This window comes from Podarcis gaigeae (assembly GCF_964106915.1).
Source record: "Podarcis gaigeae genome assembly, chromosome: 3".
NCBI classification, from domain to species: Eukaryota; Metazoa; Chordata; class Lepidosauria; order Squamata; family Lacertidae; genus Podarcis; species Podarcis gaigeae.
In genome coordinates this window covers 70,034,409-70,059,161 of record NC_139680.1, presented here as the reverse complement: position 1 = coordinate 70,059,161, position 24,753 = coordinate 70,034,409, and the positions used below count along the sequence as shown (strand labels likewise).

Here is a 24,753-nt window from a genome sequence, read left to right as displayed (position 1 = left end):
ACATAGGATAGACAAAGTAAAAAAAAATAAAAAATCCACTGGGAATAGGTTACCTCTCATAGTAAAGTAAATTTCCTGCTGCTACACAAATATACAAGGATTAAGGTTCCCTAAAGAAACAGATAATCATATGACACTTTGGTGAAATGTGTGATTCATTTTAGGATGGAGCTAAACACATGTTTCCTGAGGAGATGTGACAGTTAATGTGAATGACTGGGTAGTGTGTTTGCAGTGAAGAATGTTGAGGAGAAGAAGAAGTCCTTTAACCTCCTTTCACCTACAGATTCTCCCTTGAAAAAAGCTTCTTCTGCTTTGAGAACTCAGCTAAGGAGGATACAATGATGATGATGATGATGGATGAACCCAAGCAAACAGACATGAGCTGGGAGAATAATATCCAGGGAATAATTGGCAGGTGGGGAAAAGATTTGGCACCTCCTCTCAGTCGTTAGTGTTGGAACCCTCTCCTGCCCCCTACCCTTATATAGGTAAACAATTTGTCTTATGCATTCAAAGTAAATAATCTATGGGTCTTTGACTGCAGCTCTGGAGCAAATCTATCAAAATCTTTTCTTGGATGAATTGGGTGTTATATTCTTTATATGTATGTATTTCCTCTAGAATAATGTTTCAGTAACATATTCCAGGTGTAATTGGTAAACTTTATAAATAGCAAATATGTATGCTAATCTGTTTTATGGTTTTAATATGTTAATGACATTTCTTGTTGGATACATATTTTTCTTTTTGAATTGATACACAGATTCTTTGCTTCTCTCTGGCACACTTGTTAATATTTAGTCCCCCACCCATGGATGCTGATTTTGTGCAAAATAAAAAATGGACTAGGTAGCAATCTGTTTTCTTCAGGTATTGTGTGTAATGTTGATTTTACGGTTTTAAAGAGCAGTATCTGAGGAGCTGTGATACAGCATTTTCCAGAACTGGACCTTTTTTGGGGGTCAGGATGGATTTTAACCTAATGTGTAGTGTGCAACTAATATTTTCCAATCTAGCTTTAATATATATATATATATAGTATACAGAAAATTAAGGACTGCGATATAGACATTTTGTTTCAGTGAAAGTTGGATTACTTAGGTGCTGCTTCTCTCTGCATGTTCATTTAGAAGAGACTTGAATTTTATTTATTTATTGACGTCTTACAGTGTTAGTCCCACAAAAAAATGTTTTAGATAAAGCCATGCATATCAGTTACCATATTTAAACCAGTTTTAATTATTTGGGAATATTCATAGAGAGGCTGTGGGGATCTGCTTTCCCTACATCTTTGATTTATTACCTCTTGTGTATACTTCAGTGTGGCACAAATTATTTACATGGCAGCGCAGCACAAATTGTTATTTAGAAGACAAGGTTGCTAATTATTGTTGTTAATGGCAGAAATGCAAATCAAAGTCCTTGATTTGTATATTAAGTTGTCTTGGTGAGCTTATATGCAAATATGTCTTATTATGAGTGCTTTAAGTAAAAATGTGCTCAAAACTGAGAATTCACATGCAGGGAGAGATTAGAGGACTCCCTCAGGGTTGGAGAATCTTTAGTAAAAAGGGTATTTTGTTGTTGCTTAAGCCAATTCACACAACAATACAAAAAAAATCATTAATATTAATATTTTAGGTTTCTGTGTATTTTGTTCCAGATGAGTAGCAAAATTTGTAGTTTGTACCAAAATAAACATTTGCACACAGATTAATGCTTCAAAGTTAGCCATTAATCATGAATAAATGATGTGATTTTTGCTCGTCCTGCCATCCAACTTGCAATCCAAAGGTGAAATGGAATGAGAAACCAGGTTCAATTAAGCACAATTCCAAGCCACACTGAGACCATTTTTAGACAATTACATCTCAACACACTATGAATCAGCAAACCAGGAATTTTGGATTTGGATTTGATATCCTGCTCTATCACCACCCTAAGGAGTCTCAAAGCGGCTAACATTCTCCTTTCCCTTCCTCCCCCACAACAAACACTCTGTGAGGTGAGTGAGGCTGAGAGACTTCAGAGAAGTGTGACTGGCCCAAGGTCACTCAACAGCTGCATGTGGAGGAGCGGTGACACGAACCCGGTTCCCCAGATTACAAGACTACAGCTCTTAACCACTACACCATGCTGGCTCCCAAGTATTCTGTTAACCATATTTTCTTGTTTTGTCCAAACTGGGAAACTAAATAATTCATAGCTTTGGAATGAGCCAGAATATTTATACAAGGTTTGTAGTTTACATAATATTCTGGCTTGTTCCGAAACTTTTTAAACTTAGTTACTTGAAGAATTCCTAATTTATTTGCTCTAGCAATAAAGGGAGGAGCAAAGGAGCTACTTGCACGGTCAGAAGGTTTACTCATATTTCAACTTCTTAAGCCAATATATGACAATCTGAAATATTAGTCTATTGCCTAAGCTTTCTTACATTAGCCCATGAATGAACTCTTGAGTGAACCAATGTGGCTGGAATCCATTCACTGCATGTGCTACTCTAGAGCAGTGAGCGAATGTCCCGGGACATTCGCAGGGAAACAAAAATGCTTGTTTACAAATCTATTGTACTACCAACCTTACTATATGCTTGTGAAATATGCTTGTGAAACATGCTTGTGAAACATGGACCACTTATAAACGCTATCTCCAACTCCTCAGAAGATTCCATCAACGGTGTCTCCGAAAAATGTTACACATCACTTGGGAAGACATGCAAACTAATATCAGTGTATTGGAAGAAGCAAAGATCACCAGTGTTGAAGCAATGATTCTTCAACATCAACTTCGTTGGACTGGTCATGTTGTGCGGTTGCCTGATGATCGTCTTCCAAAGCAACTACTCTATTCTGAACTTAAAAATGGAAAGTGTAATGCTGGTGGTAAACAAAAAAGGTTTAAAGACTGTCTCAAGGCAAATCTAAAAAATGTAGTACAAACACTTACAACTGGGAAACACTAGCCTGCAAGCGCTCCAGTTGGAGAACAGCCTTTACCGAAGGTATCATGGGCTTTGAAGACACTCAAACTCAGGACACAAGGGAAAAACATGCTAAGAGGAAGGCACGCTTGGCAAATCCACGCCGTGATCAACACCTGCCCAGAAACCAATGTCCCCAGCGTGGAAGGACGTGTGGATGCAGATTTGGCCTCCACAGTCACTTACGGACTCATTATTCAAACCATGTTTATGGAAGACAATATTCCTCGGCTACGAGTGATCGCCCAAGAAGAAAAGAAGAAGAGCAGTGAGCAAATCGTTTTGGGATTCAAATAATATTCCTTGTTGCTGCTTCTAAGTAAAATTTAATGAAAAGAGGCATGGCAACATTCCATTTTAAGAACAGAATAAGAGCCTCCTGGATCAGGACAATGGCCCATCTATTCCAGGATCCTGTTCTCTAACCGTGGTCAATCGGATGCCTGTTGGAAGTCCACAAACAAGATTCAAGCACAACAACATTCTCCCCTCCTGTGGTTTCCTGGAACTGGTATTCGGAAGCATTGCTGACTCCAGCTGTGGATTGCTTTGTTGCTATACTTTAGCAAGTAAATTTTCTGAAGAACAAAAACACACTTCTTGAATCCTAGTAAGATTTATTTTAACATTTTGAAGTCCATATTTCTGTGTCACTAGAAGTGCCCATGTCAGCTGGCAAGCACCATTTGAAAATAGTTCTACTTTTAGACAGTAACTGTCAAGCTAGAGCAACAGATACAAATTTCAGAAAGGAAGGGAAGCAAGGCAATCCAAGATTTTACATGCTCATCAAAATCAAAAGATTTTTTTAACAGGCATCACAATGTCTGTAAAGTGGGCAGCAGACTGATCTCTTGGGGAAGGCAGTACCACAAGCTGAACAGATTTGCAGGCTTGTATTGTAAGAAGCAATCCTTTAAGTACGTAGTGGTGAGTGACTCCCCACCAGCTTGTGTTGGATTGGAGAATAAGCTAAACAAAAATCAGGGACAGTTAAGTTTATTTTCTGAACCAATCTAACTTCAAAACAGAAAAAGGGGCCACTGTTGCCACCACCTCTGCAGGTGAAGAGTAACATTCCAAAACTATTGAGCCAGATAAAATAGCAAATTTTTAAAACCTGGGCAAATGCTCTTGGAAATAGTTGTAGAAATTCCAAAAGCTGTTAGAAAAGTTCTGCTTTCAAGCTTCTCTTTGTGGGAACACCATGACAATGATACACATTTTAGTGTTGAGATGGGCCTATCAGACATATTACCTCAGATACTGCTGGACTGCTGGGTTAGCAATTACCTTCTTATTTATATAAAATTCATGCCACAGGCCATTTCTGAGATGGCATTGGAATTTTTACCTGGCCCCATTTTTGCAAAACAATTACAATATAAGATTTCAATCCACAAGTGTCAGTTTTGCAAATCTCTCTTAATATTTAAACGTAGCATGAAATTATGTTAATGACCAGCCTCCATGGACACTGCGTTAAAAATCGGCAAAGGTGTCTTTTCTTGCTTCTGCTTCCACATGTCCACTGTCCTTCCACTCCCCCCAGAATAGCCTGTGATGGGTTTTGCAGACTAGAAGGGATACATTTCCCAAAAAATCCAAGCAAATATTTGGGAGCAAAGTAATCATGTTTACATTATGATAATACCCAAGCATTCACTTGAAATCTAATGTGTGTCATCTCATTTAATAAATGTAGTCCAGTTGGATTAGCAATTATCAAGATATAAGGGCTGGTGAAATAAATGAAGCTTTACATGATAATATCTGTGGCTATTCAAATACATTTCCATGTTCTGAATTGAAATGAGATCTCCTATCACACAACAGTTAGCATATCATGTGGCCATTGGCTGACTCTAGGTTGCTGAAAGCCCCATTTGTGCCGCAGCAAGTTTATTCCTAGGAAAGGGTTTGAACAGATGACGATAATTGCATGGTTCTCCTAAATTAAACCTGTTAAGAATACATTAAAAATTGGAAACCTAATTTGCCTCCTATAATAGTTTTGTATCAGAAAAAAGATGGGCTGTTTTTGAATATGCTATTCCTATACTAGACATAGAGCTTGAAAATGGGGGAATTGTACATTGTCACTATACAAGGGAGGTACTGTTTTTGATAAAGGAAGTGGGGAAATGATCTGATGCCCTTTTTGTCATGAAGTATGTGATGCATGTAAATTGATGCACCTTAGGAACACAAAAATTACCTAGCAGGATTAGACAACAGCTCTGTCTAGTTTAGCCTTCTGTTCTAGATATGTTGTTGCCTTTTCTAACCTCAGCCTCTGTTATATTGTTTTTAAATAACCCTCCTAAACAGACTTGACCCTTCTTACTATTTTTTTTAAATCATCCTTTTAACTAACCCTCTTATTTTTTGTAATTTCTCCCATTTAAAATTAAATACATCTGTGATGGATTTTCTGGGTAATTTTAATTAATATATGTGAGGATCTTTACATTTTCCAGCACTTTGACGATATTACACACAAACTCATAGAACCATAGAATTGTGGAGTTGGAAGGGACCCCAGGGGTCATCTTGTCCAGCCCCCTACTATGCAGGAATCTCAACTAAAGCATCCATGACAGATGGCCATCCAACCTCTGCTTAAAAACCTCCAAGGAAGGAGAGCCCACAACCTTCCAAAGGAGTCTGTTGCACTGTCAAATAGCTCTTACCGTCGGAAGGTTATTCATAATAATATATTATTTATACCCCGCCCATCTGGCTGGGTTTCCCCAGCCACTCTGGGTGGCTTCCAACAGAATATGAAAATACAATAGTCAGTCAAACATTAAAAGCTTCCCTAAACAGGGCTGCCTTCAAATGTCTTCTAAAAGTCTGGTAGTTGTTCTCTCTTTGACATCTGGTGGGAGAGTGTTCCACAGGGCGGGTGCCACTGGTTCTGGAGCAAGCCTTCAGAGCAGGAGAAAACAAACATACTCCCTCCCCCATGGGGCTCCCCTTGAGATATTTGAAGATGGTTATCATGCCTCCTCTCACTCTCCTCCTTTCCAGACTAAACATACCCAAATCCCTCAACTATTTCTCATAAGACTTTGTCGACAGACTCTTCATCATCTTGATTGCCATCCTCTGCACAAGTTCCAGCTTGTCAATATCATTCTTAAATTGTGGCACCCAGAAGTGGGCACAATACTCCAGGTGTGGAATGACCAAGGCAGAATAGAGTGGTACTATTACTTCCTTTGAGCAGGACACTAGAATAGAATCATAGGATCTTAGCGTTGGAAGGAACCCAAGGGTCATCTAGCCAAAGCCCCTGCAATGCAGGAATCTCAACTAAAGCGTCCATGACGGATGACCATCCAACCAGTAGCATTAGTTTTTTCGCCGCTGCACCACATTGTTGACACTGTTGGTGTCATCTGCAAAATTGATGACCACCCCCTCAATTCCTTCATCCAAGTTATTTATAAAGATGTAGAACAACAACGAGCCCAGAACAGAACCCTCCGGCACCCCACTTGTCACTTTCCCCCCAGCATAATGAGGAACCATTAGTGAGTGCTCTTTGGGTTTGGTCAATGAAGCATCATAACAATTTCATACCTTCTAAATGGTTCAAATTATTTGATGAATCACTGACTTCTTCTGCTGACCTGAGTTTCTGTTCTTTCTTTGATTTTGCAGGTCAAAAACTCAGTTCAATCATGGCATTTGATGAATTTGTCAGTTTACTGAATTTCTCTAGTACATTTTTGAGCAGTTTTTTTTAAAAGGTGACTGAAACTTCCCCATTTCAGCTGCAGTTAAAACAGTACAACTTCTGTCAGAGGTTCTCGAAATGGTAAGGTGGATTCCCCTAGAGAAGAAGTGGTATCTGGAGTAAAAGTGCAAAGATTGAGGGAAAGGATCTGGAAGCAGGGGTCAACTCCTTTATCACCCAAGACCTGAGTAGATCGAATGCCCTCATACCAATCCACATTGGAATTGTAGAAACATTCCAGAGTCCTACCCCTTTAGTGGCACAGATGCTTGAGCTGTCATAGCACATAAATAATAAGGATAAGTTCTCGTCTAATTGCTTCTTCAGGGGTATGTGCTGCTCTGATGAAGTTTGAAATGCAGAAATTATGTGGGTGGGGCTTGTGGTGTGGTCACTCACTCTCTATGCCATCTGAAGGTCAGTAGCATTAGTGTGGAGTGTGTGTGTGTGTGTGTGTGTGTGTAAAAAAATATGCTCCTCCTATGCAGTTTTCCTGTGGTCACATAGAAGTAGCAACCATGCTGCTCAGGCAAGATAAGGATTGGTTCTAAAAGCATAATCTATAGATAATTTAATCTAAGGTTACTAGATGTCCCCGTTTCCCGGGGACAGTCCCTGGATTTACAAATCAGTCCCCATACAAAATCCATTGAAGTAGAAAAGTGTCCCTGGATTCATTGAAAACAATCTGGTAACCTTAATTTAATCAAGTCTGAGTGTCTGGAAAAGCCTGAGTGTCTGGAAAAGAAATACATGTTCTTTTCCTATTATTTACCCTTGTCTTCACTTTCCTTCCTCTGATATTTGCCTCTGTGCTGAATTTTAGATTGTTTTGTTTGGGGATGAGGACTGAGAGGCTGAACCAAAATGTTCACAGAGAAAGTGGGTTTAGAGGGCAGATCTGAAGGAAGATACACACACACAACTGCAAAAAGGCAATATTAATGTAATTGTATGGTTGCCTCAATATTCCTTTTGTGCGGTGTTTTACTGATAAATGCATGTGTTCCTGTGCATTGTTTTAGAACTCTTATCACAGGGGCTTTGATACTCCTGTGGTAAGATTGAGGAGGCACCTACACATAGCATCTGTGCACTATAACAGTGCAGGGACTTGGTTAGCAGATCTGAGAAGCTACTGGAGGAAGGGACCATCTCTTACACTCACAGTTGGACTAAACACAAAGCTTCTCCATAGCTAGAAACCTCAAGTTGAAGCATGGCAGCTGAAGGATATTTGCAGCATATATAGCCTGGCCACTTTCCCTGAAGATAAATGATTCTTCCCTCCTCTGTATTCAGTTGCTCATATGTTAATAGTAAATTATGTGTAAGTAATAAGTAAAATTGTGACCAAATTTTAAACACAAAATCTATACCAACCTCTTTCTTATCAATTGCAAAGTCTCAGCAAAATATCACTTAAGTCTGTGAACCTTCTATAACTTTGGAAATTTGTAAAAAGACTATTACCATAGTTTACAACTTGCGTATGGATGCAGTAAACTTGGGCTTTAATTATTCAGTTTTCCTTCTGCAATCCTCATTTATTTATTGCATTTGCTTTATGCAAAATACCATTTAAATAGATTCCACTTCTAAGAATTGCTTTTTTAGAATAGAATTGTTGCAGTCACACAGATAATTCTTTCTCAGATGTTTAAATAGTAAAGATTGACCATTAGCCCTCTTCAGAAATCATGCTCCTCATTTTCAGTGAGTGTGTGAATGCCCCATCTCTAACCTCCATGTATTTACTAAAGGTTGATAGGGGAACCTGCACCTGGATGGTCTTCCTCTTTGGTGGTTTATATATCTTGCATACACTTTCCTCTTTTTCTTTATTTTAAAAAAATCCATGCCTCATATTTTCATCAGAACAAGTGCTTAAGTTATCTTAGAAACAGTGAAAACTGTCTCACAGTAAGATCTCATAATGCAACCAATTCCCTCCAAGCAAAACAACATACATAAGAGCAGCAGTAAAGCAACAGAAAGGTTCTCATCTTAGCTCCCTGAAGCACTGGGAGAATTCAGCTGTTTTTCTTGGTCATCTGAAAGACAAAATAAATGGTGCCAAGTGAATATGGAGGACATTCGGCAGTTGAGGAGCTGCCACAGAAAAGACCCTGTTCCGGATTTCTGCCTGCCTAACCTCCAGCGGCAGTGAGAGGTCTCTGATGAAGATCTCAATGGGCAGACAGGTTCACATGGGATAAAGATGTTCTTTGGATCTCTCAGACTCAGGCTCTTTTGCTCTTCATTGGTCAGAACTCAGCATTTTGCATTGTGCCCAGAAAGTGGAAACTGCTTAAGATCTTTTATCTCAGGTGAAATATGTTCAGTGTGGTAAGCCCTGGCAGCTGCTATACCAGAAGTAATAGTATCTAAAGTGTATTTGCATCAGTGTATTTGATTTATGGCAGTGGGAACTAACTCAACATGAATGCATTTAATTTCACATTTCTGTAGTTTTGAATCCCATATCTTTCTGTAATGTGCTTTTACATTTAATGTACATTTCACTGTATGTTCTGGATTCGTTACCTTTTTATTTTTATAGGGTTTCCCCTTTCCTTTTGTTATTTCTTGATTTAAGCAGTGTTGTTATTGCTTTTCCTATCTCTTTGGGAAAGTTCCAAAGCAGAGTAAGTGAAACTTTTCTTCTGATTTTTTTAACAAAAAAATATATCTCTTTTCTTTTTAAGGGTCCATCTTGCTGGGAAGATGTTCTGATTCCAAACAGAATAGCTGGTATTTGCCAGTCAGGAAACTGCAGTGGAGACGTAGCGGTAAGAGACTGTCAAAATATAATGACTGTCAAAAAGCAACATGACTCACATAGGGAAATTAAACAGAAATACTAAATTGTCTCAGATTGTATATTTTTAACATAACTATAATTGAAGAAGGTCATCAATTCAGGAAAAAAAGATAACATCAACATTTTAAAAGTGACATAGAAGTTAACTCTGTTGAGGTAGGAGTTTTCCCATGTGTGTTCTCATAACATGTCTACAGCCTGCCTCTGAATAGTCGCATCACTGCTGTGGCATGAAAATGACCCTTGAAAAATAAGATAAATGTCTCTTTGAACATCTAAATACTATAAATGATCCTTCCTGACCAATGACATGATGGAAAGTCAGCTCTTTTCTACATAAATGCTGTTGTTTTGACTTGTCATTTGTATCTTGACCTTGATTTTTAGCTGCAGCGCCACTAGTCCCCCCACCCCACCCCGAAGGGACATTTGAAATGCATTTGGAGGCATCTTCTTGGACCGAAACACCTGTGGAATTAGGAGGGAAGCTAAGAGAATGTTAGAGCAGCAACACTTGTCATGGGGATTCTACATATCCCTACTGCTAGTATTGTTGCCTTGGTAAAAATCAAATTTACCCTGTTGTAGCAAACTAATTTTCATGGAATTATGCATATTGCATGCTTGCCAGTTTTATGGCTAATGGCCACAGTTGAACTAAGCACCTTTCCCATTTATTTTCTTAAGTTTATGAATGTACGTATAACTCCACAGGAGGGCTGAAATAAACTCTTTCCTTTCTGAGTATTCAGTTACAGATAGGTAGCCGTGTTGGTCTGCCATAGTCAAAACAAAAAAAATTCCTTCCAGTAGACCTTAAAGACCAACTAAGTCAGTTCTTGGTATGAGCTTTCGTGTGCATGCACACTTCTTCAGATACAGTATTAACATTCATGTTCAGAGACATAACATTTGATAATATTTGAATATTTTCACAGTAGCCCATACCAATCCCTAAAGTTTTCCAAACCTCTCCTATATGTGCTGAAGCATGACTCCTGTCACATGTTGTTTCAAGTCATGTTCTAATACATTTTTGGGATCATCACTTCCTTTCGCCTATAGGGTGCCTTTTACTTACAGGAAATAGGCAACCGCTGGTGGGTAATTTGATGGATTACTAAACTCTCCATATTATGTTGTAATCATCAGGCTACATCACTTTGGATTATGTGTGCATTTATAGTCTCATCTATGATCATTGCAACAGTGACTGCATTTATAATGGGGCCTGGCACCATGCATAATTAAAAGCAGACAAAATAAATTCTGCTCTTGAAAACATCATGGTAGCTGGTGGGATTTATAACTACTCTAAAAAGGTTTAAAAGTTGTTTTCAATCCATCACTGGAAAGAAAATACTTCTGAATACTTTCTTCCAGGGTGCATATTGAGTCCCGGCTGATATGGAGAATGAAGCCAGATAGCTTGGCTGCACCTTTTTCTGCAGCATTCTAGTTTTTTCTTGGGAGGAAAACCTGCTCCAAGATAATCCTTGATTATATCATGTAATTCTAACTGTAATTCTAACTTTAATCTATGATTAGAAGCCAAGATACATCTGGGTATTTCTCAGTCCTGGGAATACCCTTGCCTATGTTCTGATAACCAGAATCCAATTGCTATAATCTTCTGAACATGTGATACCTTTATCCTGTAGGATTTTCACTGGGTATTATGATGGTAGGTTTTTTATTATCTTGTTGAGCACTTAAATTGATGAGGGGCACTATAAATATCTAGATTGCGATCTTAGACAACATGATTAGAGTTTTACCTCAGGATTTTGGTGTTTCATGAGATAGTATAGTGCAGACCTAGTCATTAGAAATGCTGCTACCTTTGAATTCATTCTCTACATAAAATGCACATATTTATATGCATTTTTAATCAAACATTCAAAAATTGTGTTATCTGATTGATAGCCAACACCCACCCATCCTTTGAAATATGAAATTTGATGAATGTTTCCAATGCAGTTCTTCAGCCAAGTCAAGTAATGTGTACACAATTGCATATACCTGGGTAAAATGTGTGTAAAATGTATAGAAATGTGTTTATTAGAAGAAATTTGCACTAAATGCTGATTATATATATATATATATATATATATATATATAAAATCATCTCTACTCCCATGGCCAAAAGAAGGGCGGGGGACAAGCTGCCCCATAAGGAGCAATATTTGTAAAGCACAATAAAATGAGTAGTAGTTTGTATGATTTGTACCATGAGCAAATATATGTATCTTCAAAGCAAATCCTCCTGTAGACAGATTCAAATAAAATCTTCTGGCTATTGCCTAATGGATATGTACTTCCTCCTCAAGGGTTCAATATTATTACATGCATTGTTCATTGAGGGAAACCATCACTGTACTAATTTTTCAACTCTGAAACTTGTAATGGGAAATTATTTTTAAAAGGCATTGTCTTGTAAGGGAGCAGAGCCTTCCTGATTGTGAAATGAATGGATATTCCTGTCTCATTTTTAAAGAGCCAGGCAATTAAGTAGTCTCTTTTCCTTAGTCAAGTTGTGATCGGCATGAAAGTATCATCAAGAGTCTCTTTCAGAATCACACTTTTGAGAAGGTGAGCAAAGAGACAGAACTATGACCTTGCTGAGAGTCACTCTGAAGTCATTCAACCGCAGGGGACTCATCAGCCCACTGTGATGCACTGGAGAATATATCAGGCTAAGAGATTTATCTGGTCTCAGTGGGAAAATATTAGATACAGGGTTCAGATCAGTCAGAAAATGTTACATTCTGGATTTCTGGGCTCATGCAAATGACATTATTATCTAAACGTGCTCTTGATCCTGTCTCTTAACTTGCTTCATGGGAAGTGCGTCAGTAATCCTGGAGGCTGCTGCTGGGTGTATCTGATTTAAGAGGCTCATAACATAGCACACGTTTAAAAGGGTGATGGTACATAGAGGAGAAGGCAGTCTGCAAATCTAAGCATTCCAGCTGCTTAGTTCTACAAGTTAAAACACTCCTAGCACTTTTAAGAAAGAAAACAGAGCCAGAACATAGGAAGCAGCCGTATCACGACATGGGTCCATCTAGCTCAGTATTGTCTACGGACTGAAAATAGCTCTCTGGGATTTCAGGCAGGGGTCTTCCCCAGCCTTATCTGGAGACTTGAGTGTTCTGCATACAAGGCAGGTGCTCTACCAATGAGCTATGGCCCTTTGTGAAACAGTGTGCCTCTCCCTTAAATAGATGGTACATCGTATGAGCTAGGGGTTCTTCAGAAACATCATGCAGGGTTTCATTGCTGTACGTCCCCCCTCTCTGCCTCACAATTCCATTTTTTTTCCTTTTTGAGTTAGAGAAATGATGTGAATAGGATAATTGTGCAATTAGACATTTGTGTGGAGGCCCTGACATGTATGCTATCATCTACATGGTGGAGAGGATTATATGCTGCTCCTCCACCATATGAGGACCCCAGATATCACCTAAATTTAGGCTACATCTCAATTTATGTTGTACATTAAAATTATGTGCTTATTGGTGGATTTGGCTGTACATATGGTGGATCAGGAAGACAGGATCTACCCCTTCTGAAAAAGCATTGCAGCACAGCCAACTCATCCAAACCTCCCCACCAGTCCAGCTTCAAGCACCTGACCACCTGACCATGACTGTGTGTTTTCTCCACTGTCTGGTCAAAGTACCTCCAATCTGCTTGGAGGCATCAGTTATAGCAGAGGGTCAGGTGACAGGTGGGAAGGAGACTTTCCTTCTCCTTTTCTCTGTCCTTTGAAAGGCATGGGTCAGAGTGAGGTGGCAGAGGAATGGAGTGCCCTTCCACTGCCCTGGTTCCTCCCTTCCCTGTGGTTTTGCAAATGCTGATTTGGCATTATTTCAAGTGGCTTAACATATTCAACTTGAGGGAGCTGAGGTTTGTAAAATATGCCAGGAACTCTGTTAATGTCAGTGGGACTCTTTTGAATTAAGCGGCTAGCTTTAGGTAATGTGCCAAATAAAGCCTAACATTGTGGGTAAATAAGTGAAAATGACCCATTCAGAACGGCTTCCGTGTCACTGAGATCACTTAAAGTGCTGGCCAAGGAGCTTGAAAGGATACTTGGAAGTGCACTGAAGTGTTTCCAGTGTCACTATGGCTCAACGCATCCTTGAAGGGCTCTGCCATGGCTTGAAATTTTATAGTGAGGAAAGAAAATAGACTCTGGGTGGCCTGTTATCCACAGTCTATCATGTCAGTGGTCTGTAACAGCTGCTTTTGGAGCCTGGGTAGCCTGTTATGCCAATCTGCCATTAATCTCCTGATCAATGATACAGCTTACTGTAACAGCTCTTTCTGGAGCTTTTAAGGCACGGTGTGTGAATGAATGCTCTGGGAGTTTTGAAGTCTTGGAGCATTAGCAGGAAAAAGTCTATGTTCAGATTTTTGGACTGTGTTTGCAGATTACCTTTATCTTTCAAAAAGTATTTAAGAAAGCAAGGTAGTGTCAACCTGACTTGCTGCTGGGCTGGGACTTGGAGACTGTGGTGCAGCTTGTTAATTTGATCTTGATCCAAGCTGAGGACTAGTGCATAACATGTCTCATCTTATGAAAGGGCTGGAGTCATTGTGTTATTGTTCTTTTAGTCATCCTCACTGGCAGGTATTTGGGCAACTAGTTTAGGACCCAAGTCAAACTGGAAAACTGTCATATGTCAGAAAGCTGAAACTAATTGGTACGCTCAGTTGTGTGTATGCCTGGGCCTCATATTGTCCAATAAGCATTTTTAATGTGAAAAGGGGTTTGGGCAGAGAAAGAAAAACCCCTAAAATCTTAATATTTTTTTCACACTGGTTCATTGTTGTTTGCAGCAGTGAATGTCTGCAGCTTTGGCAACGGTTCTTGTTCCTCCTAGTAACAATCATCTGTTCACATTGCCAGTTGGATTTGACTGTGCCTGCCTTATAAATTAGCCCCAAGTTATCTGTCTGCTTCCAAAAAGGCAAAATTATAGCCTGTGCTTTGCTCCTAAATGAGGTTAGTGGAGGATGGATGGAGCCCTCCACCCCTCTGTTGCCACCCTCTTGTACAATTTAAAAGCACAATGATAAGAATAAAAATAGCAGGCTGGAAACACAGCAAGGTTATGGAAGAGGTGCAGAACACACCCTTCAACTTACTGTGGAAGTGCATCATCTTCAACATAGTGTCAGTTCACTCCTGACTTTGAATCAGGGGTCTCCTTGGATAAGGAATGCAGGAAGCAGCCCACTATGCCACTTCCACTTCCACAGAGGAATCTCATTCCTGCAGAACTTTCGGGCCCCAAGATTCCAGCTGGAAGACAAGAGGTTTCTACGCAAGGAGTCTGGGCTCACTTCTGGCTGTGAGAGCCTCACCCCATCAACCACAGGAGCAGAGGAGATAGGAGAGGCAGACAGGAGCTACCAGGCCTAGCTAGCTGGACAAGGCTACTGTTAATCCGAGATTACTCAGTGGGGAAGCCTACTGCTCAGGCCTGCCTGAGAGCTAGGAATGGGCAGAGTATCCAGCTCAAATATAAGCTATTAGGAAGGGCTATTTGTAATTTTGAAAAATAGCCATGAAGCTGGAACAAACCATGCTCATGATGAAGATGTTCACACGGAGGTGCTGCCTGCTATTAATGCCTGAATGCCATGGGTGAATTCTATTGGATCAGCTAAGAGACCAGCTTCACCAATCAAGATATGTAGAAGGATGTGATGAGTTTCTATTGCTACTGCTGAAAGACCAGTAACCTTTGGCTACTTCATTCAGAATTGTTCCATCCCAGCTGGTCATTGCAGGCACTTTGTAACAGAGGCTAGTGTCTGAGCTTGTTTCTTCCCATCTTCCAAACTCTCTTCCTTTTGTGCCATGCCTTTTAGACCGCAAGCCTGAAGACAGAGAATCTGAACTGCAAAGTTACTGTATTGAACTTGCAACATGGAGAAAAAATTGTGAGCCACTCTACCTATTTTCATCTGAACAGCAAGATAAAAAATAATGCTTTAAATAAGTAATTTTTTGTATTAACTCCCCACCCAGCTTGATTCAGAAATGGGTCTGCATCTTTGGAGAACACTCTTAAGAAGCCCCTTAGAATTCAAAATTTTATCCATAATGTTCACTGTAGTATATCTTATTAACTTAAATCTTCATATATTTTTCATCCATTATTCTGGTTGGTAATTGCTGCTCAAGCAAACACTTTCCCAAAAGGATTTTGAAGGCTCTAATTAACTCTGGGAAATGCCACAGTGGAAAATGGATCTGTGGTGTCTCTGAGCTTGCCGCCCATTTGTGGGAATGCCTTCATATTGTTTTCTGGTATGTGTGGAAGCCCCTCTTCTTCTATTAAAAATGTGTTTGTTTATTTTAATGGCTCAATACTTTAAAATTTCCACTAGACCTTGGCTGTCTTTTTATGCTTGAACTTCATTCATACATTTGCTGATTGGTTGTTTTGTCTTTAATTACTATTTTAAAGAAGTTATGATTCTCTGGGAGCTTACCTCCTATAGACATTTCCTTCTCGACAATGGCAGCATTGACTTTCAATGGCAGTGTTGCTTTGTTCCATGTGTGCTATATGCACGTTGCCTGGAAATGTTCTTTGTTCTGAGATGGGTGTGAACATGCAGGTGTGTGTGGGTTTGCCCTTGTTCTTTCCGCATTGGATTTCCCATGCTTGACAATTACTTACTCTAAAACGTAAATGCTACTTGCCTTAAAAAAAATGAGAGAGAGAGAGATCTGAGCAACTTTAAAGGGTTTGCTGTGATAGCCAAAGACTGCTGGTCTCATTCAGCAGCAGCCGGAGATTTGAGGAAAGGGATTTTGTTTCCACAGGGTGATTTCATTATATGTGATGCATAAAATATCTCAAGCAATTATATAAGAACCTGATACTATGTGTCTCAGCAGAGCAATGAGCTTATCTGTTGAAATAAAATCCCCAGTAAAATCTAAGCAGCAGACTACGTTTACAATTTATATATGAAGTTGAACTGTTCTGGTAATACACTTCCTACCTAATATAAATTATACAGTGATTTCGTGGCTCCTTTTTCTAAGGATGCTCCTGAAATTCTGATCCAAATTTATTGCAGCCTTCTGGACTTTCAGCTGGCCTTGCTTCTGAAGTGGAATATTAGGAATTATCCTTTGTTGTTGCTTTCCAATTTTTGTGGAAAACACTGTGCATGCATAGTTTGCTACAGTTCCTTTTCCTCCTTTGCAAACCTCCCCCAGTACATTACCAAAGCAGACATGCATAATGATAAACTGCAAAAGAAAAAGAAGAAATATTGATGCTGTATGTAGGATTGTATCATTTTTTTGTGTGAGAGAGTGCATGTAGTTTTTACTGATATGAGCTAGAAAATAAAAAGCAAATTTGATGTGATTGGCTGCTATTGTATCAAGATTATATTGGGGTAGTCTTTTACCAATGTGCAGTGGTATGTTTGAACATGACTAACAGCAGTCCTAACTATAGGAAGCTGGTGTAACTTAGGCCAGTGTAATTTATACCGGTGTAAGTTATCCCAAACTCCATTTAGGAGCCCCAGGTTGAGCTAGCAGGTGAGTATAGGTCCTAGGTTTCAAGGATTGGTCACACAATCAAGCTGAACAGGGTTTGGAATAGGTGTAAGTCTCCCCTTGCCCTGTCCTGCCTTCACCACATCCCTTGAATATTCATTTTGGGGTTTACACTGACATAAATATGCCATTTTAAGGAGCTTGCTCATTCAGAAGATCTTGATCTGTGCTGGAGTAAGAGACTTACAGCCTGGCTCAGGTGGGAATGCCCAAGATTCACTAAACCAAAATCATCTCATCCCTGTGGACCTTGGGTTTCGATTGTGTTGTATAAGGCTACTCAGAAGTAAGCCCTGTTGAATTCAATATGACTTCCAGGTAACTCAGTATGGAATTTCACCCCAAATGCTGCAATCCTTTGTACACTTACTAGGGCATAAGTTCCAGTGCTTTTTTTCTGGAGGTATGCGGGGGTACGCATACCCCTAAACATTTTGTGAATCTTGGTACTTTTGTCCATTTACTGTATTTATTTTTCCTGATTTGAACTATAAAATGGTGATTTTCTTGAGTCAAAATGAGACTACCCCAAAACATTTATTTTTAGAAAAAAAGCACTGGTAAGTTCAGTTATATTCAGTGGAGCTTACTAAGTAGATCTGTATAGGATTTCACTGACCTAGGAGCACCAGATATAGGACAGAGTGAATTAGAATAATAGTAAGGAGAAAATATTCTTACCCCTGCTTTTCAACAAGAAAAGTCAATTTTGTTAATAATTCTAGGGCCTCATGATGTGCTATATAAAATGAATATTCTGCCACGGTAGAAATACACACACACCTTGAAGTAAGATTACTTCTGACCATATTGAAAGAAATCTTGGAAGAAAAGAATAAAAAGGGGAAGACAAGTAATACAATATTTTCCCATTAAGCAAAACTTTGATAGAAGTCAAAGTCATTCCCAGTCCAGCAAAAAAGTATGATATAACAAAAAAAACCCAATTTTCTCTTTCATAAAATATGCATTGTCTTTTGTACAATGCTAATAAATTTTGAAATGACAATTTTGAACTGTTCTAAGAACTGAAAAGAACATCACTGGGATATTTGTCTTTTCAAACAATCATACATGATCCCTACTATTGTAGGGTTTATCCTATTTTATTTATTAATTTTCATAGAATCATAGAATCATAGAGTTGGAAGAGACCACAAGGGCCATCGAGTCCAACCCCCTGGCAAGCAGGAAACACCATCAGAGCACTCCTGACATATGGTTGTCAAGCCTCTGCTTAAAGACCTCCAAAGAAGGAGACTCCACCACACTCCTTGGCAGCAAATTCCACTGTCGAACAGCTCTTACTGTCAGGAAGTTCTTGCTAATGTTTAGGTGGAATCTTCTTTCTTGTAGTTTGGATCCATTGCTCCGTGTCCGCTTCTCTGGAGCAGCAGAAAACAACCTTTCTCCCTCCTCTATGTGACATCCTTTTATATATTTGAACATGGCTATCACATCACCCCTTAACCTCCTCTTCTCCAGGCTAAACATGCCCAGCTCCCTTAGCCGTTCCTCATAAGGCATCGTTTCCAGGCCTTTGACCATTTTGGTTGCCCTCCTCTGGACACGTTCCAGTTTGTCAGTGTCCTTCTTGAACTGTGGTGCCCAGAACTGGACACAGTACTCCAGGTGAGGTCTGACCAGAGCAGAATACAGTGGCACTATTACTTCCCTTGATCTAGATGCTATACTCCTATTGATGCAGCCCAGAATTGCATTGGCTTTTTTAGCTGCCGCGTCACACTGTTAGCTCAGGTCAAGTTTGTGGTCAACCAAGACTCCTAGATCCTTTTCACATGTACTGCTCTCAAGCCAGGTGTCACCCATCTTGTATTTGTGCCTCTCATTTTTTTTGCCCAAGTGCAATACTTTACATTTCTCCCTGTTAAAATTCATCTTGTTTGTTTTGGCCCAGTTCTCTAATCTGTCAAGGTCATTTTGAAGTGTGATCCTGTCCTCTGGGGTGTTAGCCACCCCTCCCGGTTTGGTGTCATCTGCAAATTTGATCAGGATGCCCTTGAGTCCATCATCCAAGTCGTTGATAAAGATGTTGAATAAGACCGGGCCTAAGACAGAACCCTGTGGCACCCCACTAGTCACTCTTCTCCAGAATGAAGAGGAACCATTGATGAGCACCCTTTGGGTTCGGTCAGCCAGTTACAAATCCACTGAGTGGTAGCATAGTCAAGACCGCATTTTACCAGCTTCTTTACAAGAATATCATGCCTTGCTGATGACATGCCTTGTCACATGCCTTGCTGAAATCAAGGTAGGCTACATCCACTGTGTTCCCTTCATCTACCAGGCTTGTAATTCTGTCAAAAAACGAGATCAGGTTAGTCTGACATGACTTATTTTTCAGAAATCCATGCTGACTATTGGTGATCACAGCATTCCTTTCTAGGTGCTCACAGACTGTTTGCTTAATGATCTGCTCCAGAATCTTCCCTGGTATTGATGTCAGACTGACTGGGCGGTAATTATTTGGGTCCTCTCTTTTCCCCTTTTTGAAAATAGGGACAACATTTGCCCTCCTCCAGTCTGCCGGGACTTCGCCTGTTCTCCAGGAATTCTTAAAGATTACTGCCAGTGGTTCTGAGATCACATCTGCCATTTCTTTTAATACTCTTGGATGCAGTTCATCTGGCCCTGGAGACTTTAATACATCTAGACTAGCCAAGTATTCCTGTACTATCTCCTTAGTTATTCTAGGCTGTGTTTCCTCTGCTGAATAATTTGCTCCAAATTCTTCAGGTCGGGCATTGTTTTCTTTATCGGAGAAGACTGAGGCAAAGAAGGCATTGAGGAGTTCAGCCCTTTCTGTGTCCCCTGTTTGCATTTCACCATCTTCTCCTCTGAGTGATCCCACTGTTTCTTTGTTCTTCCTTTTGCTACGAACATACCCATAAAAGCTTTTTTTGTTGCTTTTAACCTCTCTAGCAAGCCTGAGTTCATTCTGTGCTTTAGCTTTTCTGACTTTGTGTCTACACGTGCTGGCTATTGGTTTGAATTCCTCTTTGGTGGTTTCCCCCCTTTTCCATTTTTTGTACACATGCTTTTTTAATCTTAACTCAGTTAAAAGTTCTTTAGATAGCCACCCTGGCTTCTTTAGGCACCTTCCATGTTTCCGTCTCATTGGTATTGCCTGAAGTTGTGCTTTTACTGTCTCCCTCTTAACAAACTCCCAGCCATCATGAACTCCCTTTCCTTTTAGTATTACTGTCCATGGGATCTCACCCAGCACTTCCCTAAGTTTTATGAAGTCGGCTTTCTTAAAGTCCAGAAATTGAGTCCTAGTATGCTTGGCTGCTCCTTTCCGCTGTATAGTAAACTTCAGAAGAGCATGATCACTCGCGCCTAATTATCCTTCCACTTCTACCCCACTAACCAGGTCATCAACATTGGTTAGGACCAGATTTAAAATGGCTGTTCCTCTTGTTGCTCCTCCCACTTTCTGGACAATGAAGTTGTCTGCAAGGCCAGTGAGGAATCTGTTTGACCTTATGCTCTTGACTGAGTTTGACATCCAACAAATATTCGGGTAATTGAAGTCCCCCATTACTACTATCTCCCTTCCTTTTGCATGCTTGGCCATCTGTTCCAGGAAGGCATCATCTATGTCCTCCGTTTTGCTTGGGGATCTATAGTAAACTTCCACAATGAGGTCACTGTTATTCTTCTCTCCCTTAATTTTGACCCAAATGCTCTCACTTTGGCTTTGAGGTTCTAAATCTTGGATCTCTTCACAGGTATACACATCCCTGACATATAACACCACTCCTCCTCCTTTCTTGTCTGGTCTGTTTCTCTGAAATAGATTGTATCCCTCCATTATTACATTCCAATCGTGGGACTTATCCCACCAGGTTTCAGTGATGCCTATTATGTCATATTTAGTTTGCTGTACCAAGAGCTCAAGCTCATCTTGTTTATTTCCCATGCTTTGTGCATTAGTGTACAGACATTGAAGTCCATTAATCATTCCCCCGTGTCTCTTATTTAAGGATTTTTTCCTCCCACCACTAGGTCTGCGTGCTGTTTGCTCCATTTGGTCTATGACATTTGGATGATCATCTTCATCAATTGATAGACTTCTACCTTCAGGAGCACTGTCTCCCTCCCCCACATTAGTCAGTTTAAAGCCCTCCTGATGAGGTTTCTGAGATTTTTGGCAAAAACATTCCTCCCAACCGTTGTGAGGCCCATCGCTTGCCAGAAGTCCATCTTCAAGAAACTGCAGTCCGTAATCTAAGAATCCAAACCGTTCCTGTTTACACCTTTTGCGAAGCCAGCTGTTCACTTCCACTATTTTTCCCTCTCTGCCTGGGCCACGTCGTTCAACTGGGAGGACAGATGAGATGACAATTTGTGCATTTAATTGCTTCAATTTCCTGCCCAGAGCCTTGTAGTCTCTTTTGATCTTCTGGAGGCTATTTCTTGCAGTGTCATTGGTTCCCACATGAACCAAGAGGAAGGGGTATTTGTCAGTGGGTTTTATGATTCCTTGCAGTTGTTCAGTTACATCTTGGATCTTAGCCCCGGGGAGACAGCACACTTCCCGAGACATCTTGTCAGGCCCACAGATCACTGCTTCTGTTCCCCTCAGTAGGGAATCCCCTATCACCACTACATGCCTCCTCTTAGGTCTGGTCGGGGTTCTTCCGTGAGCTGTCCGTTCCAAGGCCGCCTGCACATTCCCTGAGGACTGACTTTGCTGCTTGTCTTCATATACCTGATCGACTGTAATGAGGGAGAGATCCTCAAATGGAGTCTGCTTCGTCTTCCATGCTAGGGGAGAGTACCTCAAAGCAATTGTGTTTTTCTAAACAATCAGAGCGAACCCTGGGCCTCCTACTTCTTTGAGTCACGTTTCTCCATATATCTGGCTCCTGTGTTGGTGAACTAGCCTCCTTCTCAGGGGAGTCCCCTGTCTCCTCCTTGGTGGAGACGGTGTGCTCTGTTGCTTCCAAGAAGAGCTCCAGCTCTCTAATTCTTTGGAGCGTAGCTACATGTTCCTCCAGTTGCTGGACTTTGTCATCTAAGAGGGCAATCAACATGCAATTGCTGCAGGTAAAGCTGCCTGCAACCTTTGGTAAGATGGCAAACATTGCGCAGGAACCGCAGGCGACTGCAGCTGTTCCCTCACCCTCCATCTTGAGAACGTGTCGTTGGGGGTGGCTACAGCGGTCCTCCATCATAAAAAGCGTGAAGACAGGACAAATAACTCCCCCCAAAAAAAACCTAGGTCTCCCGCAACAAACGTTTGAGACTAGCTCCCCCAAATCTAAGAGATGGATGAAACCGCTGCCCTGCAAACTCTGATAAGCTCCTCCCACAGCTAATCACCTGCCTCAACAGAAACCCTGCCCCCTCTGACCTTTGCACAGGGAGAGCAGCTAATCAGCCACAAAGAAACACACACACAAGAAAACCCTTTTTGCTCCTTCTTCAGCTGCTGCCCTGCAAGCTCTCTTTTAAATTAGCAATATGGGTGGGTGGGTATGGGTTACACAGTTGAATAAAGTGAAGAATTATTGGCATCAGAAAACATGAGTCAGATACCCACTCATAAGGACATACTGAAAACCTTCTTGTACCAGGTTTGAGTAATAACTTATCTGTCCCCCTAAACTGAATGCAATCCACCTGGCATACTTTCTGGTTTATCTAGAACAATAATGGGGAACAAGTATAGTTGGACTCTGAACTATCATCATTCCCAGCCAGCATGGCAAATAGTCAAGGATGGTGGAAGTTGTAGTCCACACGTTTCCCATGCCTGATCTAGCAGAAAAACTCCTTTGCTGGAACTATGAAAACAGAGTGGTATGTCATCAAAGGCCACAGTATCAAAAACTGCTGGTTAGCATAGTTTGCAGAAGTTTCTCTGCCCATTTTTAAAAAGCATACATCATGGGTTTTTGTTTGTTTGTTTCCTTTGTAAACCCCTCTGAACTAGATGAAATAACACACCCTGAGTGTCAAATTAATGTAAAAGACTTTGAATTTATATGCAATCCCAGATTCACTGTCTCTGATACAGTTTGAATTATTGTGACTAGTTATTCAAGGTATACAAGGCAGCTGGAGATGAGTGGAGGAAAATGGCTGGATGGCCTTGCATGTATTAAGTTTTTTTTCTAGATTATGTTTACTTGAATCTCTTTGAGAAATATGATTATATGGATACGCATTGTCGTGTAGATCAGTTCACCAATGTTATAGTTTCCTTTCCTATTTTAGTGTACTTGTGTAATTATTATGTGGCTTTGATCAGTGGCTTTTTCGTGAAGGCTTGGTTAGTTTGTTTGAAAAGGGAAGGGCACACAGATCTGACAATAAAGTGTTTCTTTTCCTCTTCTAAGTGAGACATTGCCAGAGGACTCAGTCTGTTAGTGTATTTGAACTTTTCCTTCATGGAGCCCCTTTGGAGTCTTAAATTGGCATACAAATTCAAATCTGATTGCCTGTGGAAATTAAGCCTGGAGGAATGCATGGTTTCTCTACAGGAAACACTTGATAATAAAATTGAACAGTTGGATTCTACTTTGAGGGCTGATATATACATGTAAGACCTGAAAATCAGCAGCGATGTCTAGCATAAGATGATGGAGATACATTTTAAATAGCTTCTTTGATGCCAAGCTTTATTTGTAGCTCATAATAGACCATACATATCTTTAACAATCTATATGTTAATGCAGTGGGTTGGGTTCAATACAGCTAGGATGAATCGTGACCTAAATTTTATTGCTGGCACTTACCTCCTCAAATAATTCAGGCTGGATTCAACAAACTATGACCTCTAGCTATGGTGTCATATTGCCCAGGTATGCAAAAGGAGGATGCGGACAGTTGAAAATGGGCTTAATCATGGCTTCAATTTTTCTAACTCCATCAAACGATGCTGGTAGAGAGAGGGGGGGGAAATATATTTTTGTGGTATAACTTGTCTAGAGAGGAGGACTGGGATGAACCATCACAGGATGCTTACACTAAATAGGGCTGTTGGTCCATCTATCTCAGGATTGTCTATACACAGACTGGCAGTGCTTCTCCAGGGTTTCAGAAAGAGGTCTCTCTTGGCCCTTCCTGGAGATGCCAGGAATTGAGTGAGACCTTCTCCATGCAAAGCAGTTGCTCTGCCACTGAGCTAATGACTCTTCCCCAGGAGAATCATGTCCAAAACCTCTCTGTAGCAGACACTTCATTGATTTAAAAGGCTTAGTAAACTGCTTAATATTTCAAAAATATCCAGTGGTGCAGAGTCTAAAATATAAGCAATAAATCATTCAAGGAAAAACAGAAGCTCAAAGCAATAATACGGAAATATGAAAGCAAATGGAACAGAAATTCAGACACATAAACCAGGGTCCCTTCTTGTGGATCAAGGAAAGCATGGGCAAAAAGATAAGTCTTCAAAAGATGTTTGGAAAAAATTCACAATTGCTGCTTCATATAAGGCAGAGAGGGAAGAGCATTCTACAGTACAGGGGCCACAGCAGAAAATGCCCGTTTTTGGGTCACTGCCCTATGAGACTCTGTATGGTGTGATAGCACAAGTAGAATTTCTCCAGATGGTATAAATGCTC

General features: G+C 40.3%; 1 protein-coding gene across 3 annotated transcripts in view; it reads left to right on the top strand.

Annotated features, from left to right (window-relative positions):
• Positions 1 to 24,753, top strand: part of PRKN (parkin RBR E3 ubiquitin protein ligase) — a 612,533-nt gene that overhangs the window by 279,405 nt on the left and 308,375 nt on the right. For all 3 annotated transcript variants that reach the window (XM_083732566.1, XM_083732565.1, XM_083732564.1), the window contains exon 5: positions 9,440 to 9,523. In XM_083732566.1, the coding sequence (XP_083588692.1) occupies positions 9,440 to 9,523 (84 nt within the window). The remainder of the gene's footprint in view (positions 1 to 9,439; positions 9,524 to 24,753) is intronic.